The sequence below is a fragment of the Electrona antarctica genome (genome assembly GCF_951216825.1).
Source record: "Electrona antarctica genome assembly, chromosome: 9".
NCBI classification, from domain to species: domain Eukaryota; kingdom Metazoa; phylum Chordata; class Actinopteri; order Myctophiformes; family Myctophidae; genus Electrona; species Electrona antarctica.
Window position 1 is genome coordinate 7,372,811 of NC_136790.1, and position 16,933 is coordinate 7,389,743.

The 16,933-nt window shown below is 41.1% G+C and overlaps 2 protein-coding genes across 4 annotated transcripts in view; both read left to right on the forward strand.

The window, feature by feature from the left end:
• The window catches only part of LOC306930103 (uncharacterized protein), a 137,657-nt gene that overhangs the window by 65,027 nt on the left and 55,697 nt on the right, over positions 1-16,933 (forward strand). Inside the window, exon 51 of one of the 3 annotated variants that reach the window (XM_079510847.1) lies at positions 1-1,423. This exon is cut by the window's left edge and continues 1,275 nt beyond it. The exons of 1 other annotated variant lie outside the window; for it this stretch is intronic. The gene's annotated coding sequence lies outside the window, so the exon portion shown is untranslated. Of the gene's footprint in view, positions 1,424-16,933 lie in introns of those variants that run through there. One more of the 3 variants, XM_079510846.1, reaches the window with a different exon arrangement.
• LOC306929207 (uncharacterized protein) overlaps positions 4,058-16,933 on the forward strand; it is a gene marked incomplete at its 3' end in the record, with an annotated part of 32,725 nt that continues 19,849 nt past the window's right edge. The window contains exons 1-4 of the mRNA XM_079509648.1: positions 4,058-4,269; positions 9,501-9,980; positions 11,267-11,416; positions 12,215-12,418. Coding sequence (XP_079365774.1) covers positions 4,191-4,269; positions 9,501-9,980; positions 11,267-11,416; positions 12,215-12,418 — 913 coding nt within the window. The 5' untranslated portion in view covers positions 4,058-4,190. The remainder of the gene's footprint in view (positions 4,270-9,500; positions 9,981-11,266; positions 11,417-12,214; positions 12,419-16,933) is intronic.

A 16,933-nucleotide genomic window follows, 5' to 3' on the forward strand; every position in this document is an offset into this window, starting at 1 on the left:
ATTATGCAATCAAATAATCAAATTTTTCTGGAGGGTCTAACTAACATATTACTCTTAGTATGTTGCCCCTGCGACCCGACTCCGGATAAGCGGTTGAAGTTGGATGGATGGATGGATTATTACTTTCCCCAGTAACTTTCCCACCAAATTAGATTATATTAATTTATACTCCATAGCAGGAGGTTGTCCGATGTAACAGATCTACAAGCTATCAACACGTTGTGATGCATTATCTATTGTATAGAGCACCGAAGTCTGATATCAATCTATATCTGCTGTGTTTAAGGATGTGGCCTCTCGCAAATAATGATGAATGATGAATTACAAGGGTAAAGTAATGTAGTGCGAAAACTTGTATTGTAACTAGTTGACGCTTAATAACAAGTAATAAGTAATGTATTTAAGGAACTAGTCAATTTAATTTGCTTTAATTTAATTGTGTTTTTGGCATTGGACATTAGAACATTTAATATTTAATTTAACATTTAATTAGAACATTTAATGCTTACAATGTGTCACAAATGCGTTGTAAGCTTCTAGATCAGCTATTTCTGCTTTTATCATGTATGAACAACGATTATGACAATTATGTCAAAATAATTGTGATTATCTCAAATAATTGCGATAAGATCACGCCAAGGAGCCCCAAATATGTTGTATTGGCCCCCATCTCAAAAATATGTTCTAGAAGCATAGGTTACAGTTAAAATGTTCGCTTTAAAAAATATATACGGTAGGCCTATATATTATTCAAATATTTGCACAAATTTGCACAATAATCCAAAAACACGGTTTGACCTGCTATATGTTTTAAACAGCCAAAATATAAAATATGGTTAAAGTGGTTAAAATGAATGTGACGCTATATTAACCAACCTATTGACACTCAGCTAATTAAATACAACCAGCCTTTGCAAACTGCAACCCGATTCCCATTTAACTATAGAGGGTATGCGTCATCATCATACCCAGAAGTTATGCGGGAACGCCTACTGTCTGGCCTTGACAGCCCATACATCCAAACAGAAAAGTCCTATTTGATTGACAGCCCATACATCCAAACAGAAAAGTCCTATTTGATTGACAGCCCATACATCCAAACAGAAAAGTCCTATTTGATTGACAGCCCATACATCCAAACAGAAAAGTCCTATCTGATTGACAGCCCATACATCCAAACAGGAAAGTCCTAATCTGATTAAACAATGTTAAACTCACTTTGCCACTCACTTTATGCATGCGCATACCCTCTATTATAGCAACATTGGAATGGAGGCACTTTTACCTGAGATACAGGGAGATACTGTATGGTTTAAATATAGAGATACAGAGCTGCGTTAAACTAACTAATCATTTACAGTACAGGCATAGAGAGAGGTTTTGTTTTGTTTTTTTGTGTAGCCTTTTTTTTCAAACTGAAACTTTTAAACACCACTGCAGTGTTAGTTACTTTACATGCTTTACATTTTAAACATTTGATTCCGTCACAGATTCATGCTTTACATTTTAAACATTTGATTCCGTCACAGATTCATGCTTTACATTTTAAACATTTGATTCCGTCACAGATTCATGCTTTACATTTTAAACATTTGATTCCGTCACAGATTCATGCTTTACATTTTAAACATTTGATTCCGTCACAGATTCATGCTTTACATTTTAAACATTTTATTATGTCATAGTACTTTGCCGCTTTCAGTCAACGCTACTGCTATGTAGGGATGGAGCTCGTTAATTTGTATTGATAACGAGCACCGTGTCAATCCAGGCTTTTATCGAGCCTACTATTGAGCGTTTTCTAATATTTTGTTGAAAGACTTGAGACGACAAATTCTGAACAGAACCGGTAGCATTAGTTTAGTTTTATTGGCCAGCCTGTGAGTTTGTGGCTGACCACCACCTAAAATGAAATGTAGATGACAAAATCTTAATATATATTTGTGCCTATCATTAAATCAACCATTCATTAATGTGCAATACGTTTTAAATGGCTTTATATTATGATTATAAAGGAAAGAATACAATAAAGCTCTTTATGAATGGAAAGTTACCTTTTGACCTTTTTACTTTTGGAAAATATTATTGAAGAAACTGTTAAATGTTAACTGGTTAATGTGTGTACCGTCACTTTAAAAAGAATAATTTTGTTTACCCGGGCAACGCTGCATGGTTGGCACAGGTATCGATTCACTTTTAGACCGAAATGTTTGTGCCAGCATGGGTGATTCGATTTATTTCTTGATCGCCTCTTGTCTTGATTGTTTAAACATGACGTCATGGGCCGCTATGCTCGATAACAGGCTCGATGAGCCCAAAGCTTATTGATACCGGGTACTCGATAAGCCCAAACCTTATTGATACCGGTTACTCGATAGATTTGTCATTGAGTTTGTAATGGGCTCGGGTTTCGAGCTCCATCCCTAATGCTGTGTGTTTGCAATATATACTGTTTTTTAATATTTTTTCAGGCAGTTTGTTTTATATATTTTCTACAATTAAGGCATTTATTATTTAAATGTGCCGCTCTTTGAATGCAGTAATCTAATCTGTAACGTGTGTTTATGATGATTATTATTATAGACTGAAGGTGATTATAGTCATCATATAACATCATAAACTGAGGGTGATTGAAACTTGACAGCAGAACAATAAAGATGTTTTTGCATCTCATTTGTTGTCTTGTTTGAATTGGGGCAGATCCACACTGAGTCCGATTGAATCGAACTGGTCCCGAATACGATTGACTGGTCACCGCTGGCCATGATTCACGTTGGCCTTTTAGTACGGATGGCGTCCGAGTACATTTCAATCGGTCCCGAGACTACCTCCCCATGCAGTCCCAGGAATGGTACGGGGAACGGTACGCACGCAGCATTCACACGACCACATCTGCCAAGTGGTCCCGAGTGCGCACCCGGGACCATAGTGTGAATCTGGCCTTAGTTGTAAAACTGACCCAGACTATCCCAGACTAACAGGTCTAATAAAGCCCAAACCACACCAATGATTTGAGTAGTTGCATGTATTGCAACCAACCACAGTGCAGGGCCGCCGTATGCGCGAACTACGTGACCACCCCGGGAGTTCTAGAGGAGGCAGTTCCAGATTGAGGGTTCCGGCCTACAAAACAATGACTACAAAACAATGACTACAACATGACGTGACGATATCATCCACTCCCGATTTAGTAATACAGACCAGGCTTTCCTCCAAGGTTATTCAGAGGGAGGTTCTATTAACTCTTTGACCTCTGACCTTATGAGGTGTCATTCAAAGGTCACTTTACAGATTTTGTTGCAAAAATAATGCTGTATAAGGCATTTATTTATTTTACTGATCTGATCAATATTTCTGTTTTAGTGACCTGGTTTGTTTCTCCATTATGACCATAATGAAAATTAACCGGAAAATGTCATATTTACACAAATTCCTCCTCTGATAACATGTAAGTATTTATCTGCCAAATACAAACACACACACACACACACACGTGTATATACATGAATATATTGATGTTTCCACTCAAGCAATCCACATTTTATGCTTTGATTGGTTTGCCTTAAGAAAGGACCAGCACTTGTACCTTGTAATAACAGTATCTATCTATCTATCTATCTATCTATCTATCTATCTATCTATCTATCTATCTATCTATGTCAATATAGGACGTCCTTAAGGACCAGAGCTGAGCAGCATATTTGTTTGATCCATTGCAAAGTTTAGTCCATTTGAGTTCTGCTGGGAAGTGGAGGGGAGGAGCCGGGGGGGGGGGGGGGGGGGGGGGGGTTGTCATGGGAATAATCCTTGGACATGGAGGGAGAGAGAGAGAGAGAGAGGGAGAGAGTCCAGAGAGAGAGGGGTTCACATGGACAAAAGCCAGCGTGTGTGATAGACAAACAGACCAGTCTCTGCATGGTGCCTATAGTATGAGATCTGGTCCACAGTCATTCAGCAGGAGTTTTTAAACAACAGCTGTACTGCTGATCATGTTCTGATTCAGATGATGAGAGACAAACAGCAAAGATGTTTGGTTTGGAACGGACTTTAAGTTTATTCATCTCACAGTCACACTATTCTTCTAACTTATAAGTTGTAGTTGTTGTTTGTGAAAGAGAAGCATGTTCCATCACGGTTTCTTTAATAACGGCCAACAGCAGTTGGTGAAGGAGGAGTAATAATTTTATATTATGGAGAACATGATGTTTTTCTCCAAGCTGCTCCTGACCGTTTGTTTAATGACGGCCAACAGCAGAGCTATCGAGACTGGTGAGTAAAGATTCCATTATTGTTATGATGTATTTATTTTTTATTGTTTTATCTTTTTGTTTGACCATTTAAAGACAACACATTTGAAACAGAATCATCATATTCAGTGGTGGAAAACGTAGGCTACTCATTTGTCTACTTGTCTAGTAAAGGTGTCAATACTGCATCAATACTGCAATATAGAAATACTTTGTTACAAGTAAAAATCTGAAATTAAAAATGTGCTTGAGTAAAAGTACAACCGTATTGGCATCAAATTGTATTAGTTAGTTACCAATAGTAAAAGTATAGGCTATACTCATTATGCAGAATGCCTCGTTTCAAGTTTTCAAATATTTTGAAGGCCTGAAGTGTTTAATGTATGTTTTGTAATAATAGAAAATGTACAAAGTAGGCTAACTATATGGTCACTAAATGTTTTCAAATGATTTATATGCTTATATTTATTTAAAATAATTTTAGTGAAGTAGACTTTGATGAGATCACAGTATAGCTGTTCCATAGCTGATTGTTCTTGGTGGGAAAAGTACTCACATACTTTACCTAACTTAAGTAAAAGTATCAATACTGCAATGCATAAATATAGCCTACTCTGATACAAGTCAAAGTCTGGAATTCTAAATGTAGGACCCAAAAGTATTGGTATGAAAATGTACTACAGTATGCTTCGTGCAGAATGTCACATTTCTTTCTTTTCAAAATCTTTTTATTTCCGTTTTATAACAGTATGGGTGTCAAGTCACAGGTTCATATAGAAAAAATAAAAATAAAATATCAGATTTTAGTATCAGTGACTGAGGTAAACAAACGTAGCCTACTGTATGAATCAGAGATCGTGTGCAGACATAATGAAAAGACTGTTATTGTGCAAAACATTTTCTCCCCTTCAAGTCCCAATTTAGTATAGCCAATTCCCAATTCCCCAGCCTCTCTACAAGTACTCCATATCTGCTAACCCCCACAATCAGTCATTGGGAGGGTGAAGAAAGCCTCGGGTCTCCTCCGATACCCGGGCCATCAAGCCAACATCTTAGAATGTCACATTTCAGTTTTCAAAAGTATAATTGGAAATAATTTGAAAATATCTCATCTACAAGATGCAGCTAATTTCAAATGGCTGAAATACATATAGGGTGATAGTTATATTTGAAATCTACAAAGTAACTATGAAATAATTAAAGTGTATAATTATAATTAAAATCTATAAAGTAACCACTAAAGTTTTCTTTGAGAACAACAAATTGCGAGCGCTAATTGGCTGGTTGGGCAAATTAGTTATCGAAAGTCAGGTAAAAACTAATCAAAACTAAATCTGTGTCACTCTCCAACAAAACAAAACATGTTTGCATTACAATTACCATTTTATTTGAGACATTTGAGCATTTTGCTTTAATTCTAACAAGTTATTGACTATTGTTTACTATTGTTAACTGATTATGGGCCTATAGTGGCACAATGTGTGACATGGGAATAATGTATTAATATTTTTGTATAGCCATGGATCATTGATGTAGTTAATCCAGTCTGACTTTTACTTTAGTTATGCAAATGTGAAAATGGATCAAATACATCTTTGATAGTCTTGATCCGATCTCACCTTGTGTCTGTGAGCTATAGGCCTCATGTAGGCTTAACATAGGGATAAAGCAGCACTCCTAAATAAAAGATGCAAGACTATGGCTCAGATGCAATTTCTCATGTTTTTTTGTGAATGCCGACGCGTTTCGGCAACAGCCTTCTTCAGAGGAGATTAAAAAGATCTTCAATTCTTAAGCTCTGAAGAATTTTCAAACGTGTCAGCTGCACACTGCCTTAATTAATTAAGGGCAGTTTCCAGAGGAAGCGCACCTGCTTTTCTTTCTTTTGTTTTATATGGAATAATAGATTACGTTAATATCAATTAGCAATCTTTTGATAATAAATTTGCCGACTATTTGGGATTTTCTTTCCCCCTTCCTTAATAATGAGGAGGAGGAGGTCAGGGCAGAAGAGTCTGGTCGTTTCCCAGGGAGACGAAACTCATAAACTCCAGGGGTGGTCGTTAATCTGACCATTATGTTGGCCTGCAGCCCAGAGGGTCCGGGATGAGGGGTGGGTCCGGGAGAGGAAGGGCAGGGGGAGTTCACACTCTCTATGGATGAGTAATCAGCTACTTTTCAATGTTTTGTTGATGCCTCTACTTTTATTTGATAAAATTAAGTGTGTGTGTGTGTGTGTGTGTGTGTGTGTGTGTGTGTGTGTGTGTGCTATTAAATGCCTCAATCTCATATTCGAAGAAGGAAAAATATATGCACATCCCACAGTTTTTAAGTGGTGCAACCACTTCCTTAAGTGACTATGTGTGTGGGTGCAGGGTGACTGACTGACTGGGTGGCTGGGTGCGTCTGAGCACGAAAACAGCATGGTGGTTTTTCACCACCTGTGCGCAACCTGACACACACACAAACACACACGCACATATTAACTGTATATATGCTGATTTTGGCTGTGCCAGTACAGTACAGTGACAGTACAGTACAGTAGAGGGTACAGTAGGGGGACCCCCACACGGTAACTCTGTCATTTCTCAACCGTTTCGGACACGGGGCGGCTCGCCGGAATCGGGCCGGCACCCTGGGTGCGTTCCTGTGGGTCTGGAACTCCCCCCCCCCCCCGGGGACCCCCACACGGAGTTGCACCACTTACTTCACATGGGTGTGATTTTAAATATACGGTGGTGGACCCAAAATATTATCAAATGAAGAAAAAAATGGAATGTCCGCACACAATATAATTCTGCTCCCCATACTCTTTATTTCAACCTATAGGTTGAAACGTTATTGTTATACTGTATACCAGGGTTCCCCAATAGGCGGCCCGCGGGCCATTTGCGGCCCGCGGAGCGCCCCCCTGTGGCCCCTGGAAGAATAATAAATAATTAAAAAAAAAAACACTGTTTGAGAACAATTATTAATGAATGAATGAAAACATAAAAAACTAAATTTTTCCGCGCGTGCAGACTCGGCCCCCAGCCTGGTTCCCTAGTCAAAATATGGCCCTTGAGGAAAATTAATTGGGGGACCCTGACCTATACAGTATATAACAATAACGTTTTGCCCCTCCGGGCTTTCTCAAATGGCTATGGCCTTGAAACCCTAAATAGGTGGGAATCAAGTCAACTGGGTCTGGGTGTCGTTGTAGTAAATGGAGTGTTGATAATAAGTGGATATATACCAGGCAGAACATATAAACAGAGGTGGTCCAGGCAGTGTTCTTATTTCTAACTCAGAGTTTATTTCAAGAACAACAAAACATATCAAATCATGACTTAACAAGAGGGTGATCCTTACTGCAAGCCCCGTTCACTTGACACGAGGCCCTTATTATACTAGATGTGCATGTGTGTGCATGCGAGTGCGTGTATGTGTCTGTGTGTGTGTGAATTACTGAGAATGTGTGTGTGTGTGCGTGTGAGTGAGTAAGTGACTGAAAGTGTGTGTGTGTGTGTGTTTCTTCTCCTATATGGTATGTGTGACTCATCCATCTCAAAAGAACTTTAGACAAAAGCCGTGCGAACCTATTGATAAGTGGCCGGACGGATCTGGGAACCGTATGACCTCTTTGACCTATCAATTCGGCCCCTGCACTGCTGGCCCCTCTAAAGCTTCACAGCACGTCTTAAGAACATAGCCTTATTTTTAACATGACATAGGTCCACCTATATCTAAATCCCAACTCAGTACATTGCAATATGAAATACATGACGCAGCATGACATTGTGATGTGGATGCAAGTACAATTGTTTCTATATGTGTATTTATGACTTGTTGAGCACAGAAACATCCTAGAGGCATACTGTTATCCCTGTTCTCTCTCTGAGGGGGGAAGGGTGGCTTAGACGGTGGGTCCTTTGTCAACTATGCTGACCAAATCAAGGGTCTTCCCTGGGTAGCTTTTGGGGCCCATATACTACATCGTCACTCAAGTTAATAAACCAATAGGCTGTATGTGAAGATCCACTCCAGAATAAGAATACAAATACATCAATTATGGGGCCTGCATGCACTCACGAACAATCGTTTTAAAATACAATAAATACACCAAAACATATAGGCCTATATACAATCCTTGTTACATACAAAATGAATGAATGCACCGTTTCAACAAATAATCAACAAATCTTATTATTAAGGAAGGGGGAAAGAAAATCCCAAATAGTCTGCAATTTATTATCAAAAGATTGCTAATTGATATTAACGTAATCTATTATTCCATATAAGACAAAAGAAAGAAAAGCAGGTGCGCTTCCTCTGGAAACTGCCCTTAATTAATTAAGGCAGTGTGCAGCTGACACGTTTGATGTTTCGGAAAGTTCTTTGGAGCTTAAGAATTGAAGATCTTTTTAATCTCCTCTGAAGAAGGCTGTTGCCGAAATTGCATCTGAGTCCCATGCACCCGATTCCAGTGATGACGCGGAGGAGGTCCAGACGTCATTCTTTAATTTTTTTTGTTTTTGTTTTTCTCCGTTTTCCGCGGCCTGCAGACAGAGTTGTGAATTTTCACGAACCACATTTTGAGTGGTGCAACCACTCCAAGGAACAGCTTTGTCCCTATGGGACTATGTCACTATGTTTAGAGTACCAATGTGACTATGTTTAGAGTACCAATAGGGGGTGCTGTTGCACAACTCGCTTCAGACTGGTTTGATTTTTTATTTACGTAAATAGATGATTGATTGATTGATTAGGCCAAAAACAGACACTGCTGACTAACATAGTTGTGTTCAGACTACAACTGATATGACAATCGTTTTATGACATCGTTTTCTATGCATTTCGGGGGTTTGGGGGGATTCTTTTGCGTGACCTCTTGACATTTTTGGTGGACTTGTATTCTTCCAGCTCACCCTAGTGGGGCAGGCTAGAACTGCCCCTGATTAGCAGTGAACATACCTACTTAAAACCTTATGCACAGACTGGTGAATTTAAAACCTTATTGTTTCAGAATTTAAAACTTTCATTAAAACCTTTTTGTTTCATCATGTAAACCTTATTGTTTCATCATAAACCGTGTGTGTACTATAGATTTCTGTGGCCAGGGGGTGCATGCAGGTGGATGTATTTAACAGTGTTAAAATTAAATGTATATTTATTCCTGTGTTAACAGTTTATTTATTCCAGTAAACGTGCAAGATTTAAAACATGGTGGATTCATTTGACAGTGTTAACAGTGAATTATTCATGCGTTAACAGTAAACGTGGTAGATTTCTGCGGCCAGACGGTGCGGGGCGACGGCATGGTGGTCAACTCGCACACGGAGTCCAGGAAGTACTACTTCGTCACCATGGCGACGGACTGTCACCTGACCATGCAGGCGGCGTCCCCCAGGGACAAGGTCCAGTTCCACTTCCGTTTCTTCCTGGTGTACAGCCTGCTGCGGGTGGCAGCGCCCCTGAGCCCCGCCGCCCCTCTCCCACCGCTCCAATCGGAGGAGACCACGGCCACCCACGAGGAGGGGACGGGCCAGGGGGCGGACCCATGTCACGCCGGATCCTACGTCCAGTTCTACGACGGGCGGGACCGCAGCGCCCCGCCCGTCGGACCCCCGCTGTGCGGGAAGAGCCCCCCACGGCCCGTCCTGTCCACGGGGAACCACCTGACCCTCCGGCTGGTCACCCGCGGCACCCAGCCCCGGGTGGACTTCGTTGGAGACTTCACCTCCTTTAGGCTGGGTGAGGAACATGCATCTATGTACCAACCTATACCAACCTACCAACCTACCAACCTACCTACCTACCTACCAACCTACCAACCTACCTACCTACCTACCTACCAACCTACCAACCTACCTACCTACCAACCTACCACCCTACCTACCACCCTACCTACCAACCTACCAACCTACCAACCTACCAACCTACCTACCTACCAACCTACCTACCTACCTACTTACCAGTCTCTGTCTCAGTGCAGGCACACTTTAGCGTCACGAAAAGCCGCGAGCGACAGGCGTTTCTTCCTGGTTTTTAGACAGCTGGTGGATGGAAATGAAACTCCACCCACGCGGCAGAACGTTTCCGGGAATCTGGCCGACGCGGCATTCTGCCGCGTGGGTGGAGTTTAATTTCCATCCACCAGCTGTCTAAAAACCAAGGACTGTCTAAGGAAGTTGTACATGCCCAAATTTGTGCATGTACAACTTCCTGGTCTCAACTGCGCATGTTTCTTTCCTTCCATGGAGCACCATGGAGCAACATGTCTGTCTGTCTGTCTGTCTGTCTGTCTGTCTGTCTGTCTGTCTGTCTGTCTGTCTGTCTGTCTGTCTGTCTGTCTGTCTGTCTGTCTGTCTGTCTGTCTGTCTGTCTGTCTGTCTGTCTGTCTGTCTGTCTGTCTGTCTGTCTGTCTGTCTGTATACTTCTATGATCTGCATAGTACATACATATGATGCATCTAATTTATTAACTCTTTTACTGCCAGAGTAAATATATACTGTAATTCTAATCTGGTTCATCCGTCCACACTCAGGTTTCAACCAGTTGCAGTGAAAAAGAGAACCCTATTTCACCTCTAATCCAGATTTACACCTCTACATTAAAACCATTCTAATCCAGATTAAACCATTCTAATGCAGATTTACACCTCTACATTAAAACCATTCTAATCCAGATTAAACTATTCTAATGCAGATTAATACCTCTACATTAAAACCATTCTAATCCAGATTAAACCATTCTAATCCATATTAATACCTCTACTTTAAAACCATTCTAATCCAGATTAAACCATTCTAATCCATATTAATACCTCTACTTTAAAACCATTCTAATCCAGATTAAACCATTCTAATCCATATTAATACCTCTACTTTAAAACCATTCTAATCCAGATTAAACCATTCTAATCCATATTAATACCTCTACTTTAAAACCATTCTAATCCAGATTAAACTATTCTAATCCAGATTTAACACCCCTACATGAAATCCATTCTAATCCAGATTAAATGTGTCCACACTCAGGTTTCAACCAGTCAGAGTGCAGAGGAGAACCCTACTTCACGTGTCGGAACGGGAAGTGCATTCCTCTCAGTCTGGTGTGTGACGACAAGGACATCGACAACTGTGGAGACGGTAGTGACCTGGAAGAGAATCTGACGACAGGGTGTAGAGGTCTGTCTGTCTGTCTGTCTGTCTGTCTGTCTGTCTGTCTGTCTGTCTGTCTGTCTGTCTGTCTGTCTGTCTGTCTGTCTGTCTGTCTGTCTGTCTGTCTGTCTGGTTGGTCGGTCGGTCAGACTGATCTGCAGATCTACAAGCTGAAAACATGTCATATCAATCAATCAATCAATCAATCAATCAATCAATCAATCAATCAAAACTGTATTTGTATAGCACATTTCATACAGCAAGTGCAACCCAATCAATTCAATCAATTCAATCAATTCAATCAATTCAATCAATCAATACTTTGTTTGTATAGCACATTTCATACAGCAAGTGCAACCCAATGTGCTTCACAGATTACAAAGAAAGAAAAGAAAGAAAAATAAAAAAAACATTTGACATTACAAATAAACGTGAACAGGGATAAATTATATGACCTAGTTAAACAGTTGAGCTATTGTTCGTTGCATTGCCATTTTGCTTAAAATATTTGTTTAATCGCATGAACCAATCAGAACTAAGTATTTCGCTGTGTCAGTCTGTCAGCCAACCAGAAACTGTTTTTTGAACGTTGGTGGAATTTAATTTGTCGTAGAGCTACTATATCCGGTAATATGCACCCATATTTTAGGGAGATTAGTCTCGCGTAGCCAGAGTGAGCTTGTACATCTGCTATTTTTGAATGGCCAACGCATTTATAACACAGATGCTTTCCCGGTTTTAATGGGTTAAGCCATTTTACAATATTAGGTCAGCTGACTCGGACCGCACAACATGCTCTGATTAACCAGGCATTTTCTCTTCTAGTGCCAACAGAGTCCCGCGTGCCAGACATTCCCAGCTCACTCCACGTCCGTCCACTGGTGAACAGTATCGTGGTGAGTTGGACGCCGCCTGAGAACCAGGATATTGTGGTCCGTGGTTATACCATCGGATATGGAATAGGCACCCCCAATGCCCAGACCATCAAAGTGGATTACAAGCAGCTCTACTACAGCATTGAGAATCTTGGTAAGAACAAACCACTGCATGCTGTTCACTCCTTTTCTTTTCTTTTATCTGTTAACTGATGGAGGTCACAGTTCTCAGATTACACCCCAATTGTTTACTATGTCTTTCCTTAGACTTTTGTTTTCCTCTATTAATGTGGTTTGAGTTGTGTAGCTAATAGAGCATGCTGTCTTTACACAAATATATTTTAATTGACTGTTCAGTGTTTTTGTTTTCTGAGTGCATTTAAGCATAAACTCCCCCTGCAAAGACTTATTGTGGGTTTTAACTTTTGTACTGGCATGAGCTGTACTTTGTCTTCGAATCCACCAAGCCCTTAAGAAGTCGAGGCAAATAATGGTTAATACTGACATAACAATTCCAATTGAACACAGTATTCCCATGATGCATTTGCTTTTGTATTAGAACAGTGCCTTGTGGCGCAAACAATGCACAACATGAGGAACATCAACATTATGTTAGGATCTTGGAATCCCAATGAATCCCAATGTAAACATAGCAACAACTCTGGTTAACAAACTGCCCTCCCACTCTGGGCTCTTTGGTGTAGAGCACATTACAACCTTCTACAGAAACCTAGGTGTTTGTAAAGACGATTTTAAACTAGTTATGGTAACAACTGATGAGGTAATTAAGAAACTGAGTGCCCTCCAACCCCACAAGGCCACAGGCCATGACAACATTCCCTCCAAATTTCTCAGAGACTCAGCCATCTCTATAGCTCCAATCATCACCCACATAGTAAACCTCTCCATCAAACAGGGACAGGTCCCCCAAGATTTCAAACTGGCCAAAGTAACCCCCTTGCACAAGAAAGGGAGTAAATTAGACCCCGGCAACTACCGCCCTATTTCTATTCTTAGTTCCATCTCGAAAGTGATGGAAAAAATAGTCTATGAACAGGTTGAAAAGTATCTTGCCACTAATAAATTATTGTACGAGTTCCAATCTGGCTTCAGAACATCCCACTCCACTGACACATGCCTTCTCTATTTGAGCGACCACATCAAACAAGAGGTGGACGCTGGCAAATACTGCGGCATGGTCATGCTGGACCTCCAAAAGGCTTTTGACACCGTGAACCACTCCATACTGGTTAACAAGCTAAAAGCAATTGGTTTCGATAGCACATCAGTGAGCTGGATGCAATCCTACCTGGAGGGGAGAGAACAGATGGTGGAAGTGAACGGAACACTGTCCCCCCCTCTCCCAGTGAGCTGTGGCGTTCCACAAGGAAGCATACTAGGGCCTCTACTGTACTGTGTCTTCGAATCCACCAAGCCCTTAAGAAGTCGAGGCAAATAATGGTTAATACTGACATAACAATTCCAATTGAACACAGTATTCCCATGATGCATTTGCTTTTGTATTAGAACAGTGCCTTGTGGCGCAAACAATGCACAACATGAGGAACATCAACATTATGTTAGGATCTTGGAATCCCAATGAATCCCAATGTAAACATAGCAACAACTCTGGTTAACAAACTGCCCTCCCACTCTGGGCTCTTTGGTGTAGAGCACATTACAACCTTCTACAGAAACCTAGGTGTTTGTAAAGACGATTTTAAACTAGTTATGGTAACAACTGATGAGGTAATTAAGAAACTGAGTGCCCTCCAACCCCACAAGGCCACAGGCCATGACAACATTCCCTCCAAATTTCTCAGAGACTCAGCCATCTCTATAGCTCCAATCATCACCCACATAGTAAACCTCTCCATCAAACAGGGACAGGTCCCCCAAGATTTCAAACTGGCCAAAGTAACCCCCTTGCACAAGAAAGGGAGTAAATTAGACCCCGGCAACTACCGCCCTATTTCTATTCTTAGTTCCATCTCGAAAGTGATGGAAAAAATAGTCTATGAACAGGTTGAAAAGTATCTTGCCACTAATAAATTATTGTACGAGTTCCAATCTGGCTTCAGAACATCCCACTCCACTGACACATGCCTTCTCTATTTGAGCGACCACATCAAACAAGAGGTGGACGCTGGCAAATACTGCGGCATGGTCATGCTGGACCTCCAAAAGGCTTTTGACACCGTGAACCACTCCATACTGGTTAACAAGCTAAAAGCAATTGGTTTCGATAGCACATCAGTGAGCTGGATGCAATCCTACCTGGAGGGGAGAGAACAGATGGTGGAAGTGAACGGAACACTGTCCCCCCCTCTCCCAGTGAGCTGTGGCGTTCCACAAGGAAGCATACTAGGGCCTCTACTGTTCCTAATATATGTAAACGACATGACTTCAGCTTGTGACTGCAACTTGTTCCTGTTCGCAGATGACTCAGCACTGCTGGTCTCGGACAGGGACAAACTGCAGGTTGAAAATGCCCTCAGCTCTGAACTCGGTAGAATCTGCACCTGGCTCGCTGATAACAAACTATCTTTACACCTGGGAAAAACTGAATCCATTCTCTTTGGCTCTATTAGTAATCTCAGCAAGGCAAATGGCTTCTTGGTTAGAGTGGGTGACAATGTTATCACACGTAAAGATGAAATTACCTACCTAGGTTCCATCCTGGAGGCTAATCTTTCCGGTGATAAAATGGCCACCAACGTAATCAAAAAAGTCAACCATATGTAACCAAATGGAGTCACACAGTACTCCTAATATCACAGTTACTACGCCACTCCCAATTACAGGGTGGGAGACCCGAAAGGTAAGTGTTCAGTTGAGTGAACAATGGTGAATAATGATGGTCGGTTGCTCATGTACATGGAAACTTTATTTAGAAAAGTACACAGTATTGGCATTTCATCAAAACACATTTCCAAATGTCACCAATATAGATTGCAAAAGGCTTAATTAGTCAGATCATAACTTGGGTAAATAGCTGTACTGAGATGTCTTATTTGATTAGTTCCATACACACAGGTCAGGGGCGCCTAACTTCGTTTCCAGGTGGGGGAGCACAGATTTGGACTCATGCGCGCGCATAGCGCTGCGCGCAAAAATGCGCGTGCATGTGCCTCGTGCACGCGCGTTTTCGCGCATTTTCACAAGGAAAAGTGGCTTTTACTTTCCCTCTCCACACGCAAGTTATATGAACAAACTGACAAAATGCATCATAAAAAGGCATAGGCCTATTTAGGCTACACATGACATTGGCAAGGCGCCGATATCAAAACAAAACATATAAATTATAGCCCTATTATACAACAGACGAGCTGACAGCGCAGCGCGCTTGGGCTCGGCGACCCCGGTGTTGTATCGTCATCATTCATCATAGATCCCTCCCCGTCAGAATCTAATATCTAACATTAAATTGCAGCAGCATTCAGCAGTTCAGTTGGCACGGCGGCCATAGTAATTAGTAAATACTATATTATTTCTCACTGCAATAGTGACTATTAGAGAAATAATATAGTTCAATTGTAAATGCTTTACCTTAAACCCCAAATGTGCTCTTGCGCTCCGGGGTGGTTAATTCCCTCATCATGGCATTTACTGTATATCCAACGTGAGTTACGTGTCCAGAATGTCATTATGTAGGCTACGTGAGATGGACACTGCTGCTTGCGCTGCTGCTGCTGCTGCTGTTGTTGTTTTTATTATTGTCCTCCTTCTCCTCCAACAACGTTAGCACTCGTTCCCTGCTGAACACTGCTGCTGGTGCCCATGAAGGCCAAGGGTTCATTAACTAGACTTGATTTGGGCTTGGACCCACCAAATAAATCACTCATTCTCTTCTGAGCCATGTTGACAACAACAACACACACATTTCAGGCTGACCGGAGAAATTCAAATCCGTGCGCCCCGTGCGTAAAGGTAACCGGAAATAGCGTCAGCAGCAGAGCAGTAGCCTCGGAAACCCAGACGTTTTTATTTCCAGGGAGAAAAAGCAGAGCAGAGACGATGATAAAAAAAAACAACCAAAAAGTCACACAAATGTAGTTTAAGAATACTATTTATTTTATCCTCCAACCAGTCCACTTTTTATTTATATAAATAATAACGTGACATTATATCTATATCTTTTTTTGGTAGGCTACTGCACATTCATGTCATGAATAATAATTTAAGAAATCATAGCAGATTATATGAGTTAAAAAAAAAGGATCTCAATTCCACAGCTGTGGAAAAAACTTCCAGCTGTAGTACAGTCATGGCCGGCCTGTAGATGGCCACAAAAAAAAAGAAAAAGCTTATTCTGGTATTTCACACAGGTGTTGCCAAATAACTAATTAACTTGCCAGTCAGCGCATATGACATATCTAGGTCATATCAATTTAATCAGCAGAGCAGTGCTGCTTCTCTCTCTGAGTCTGCACACACTGACTGACCAGCTAAAATGTATGCCTACTTTAAAACATAATATGACAAACCTTGGATTAATTCTTCTGAAAACTAGCAGCAAGCACAAAGTAAGTGATTCACACAGGTGGGCAAGCCGGGCATTATTGGATGCAATGCGCGAATTAGTAGCCTATTTATTTTTTAACACGCAGCATCCCACTCTCTCTCCCTCTCTCTCTCCGCGCGTGCCGCGCTCACGCACACATAGACA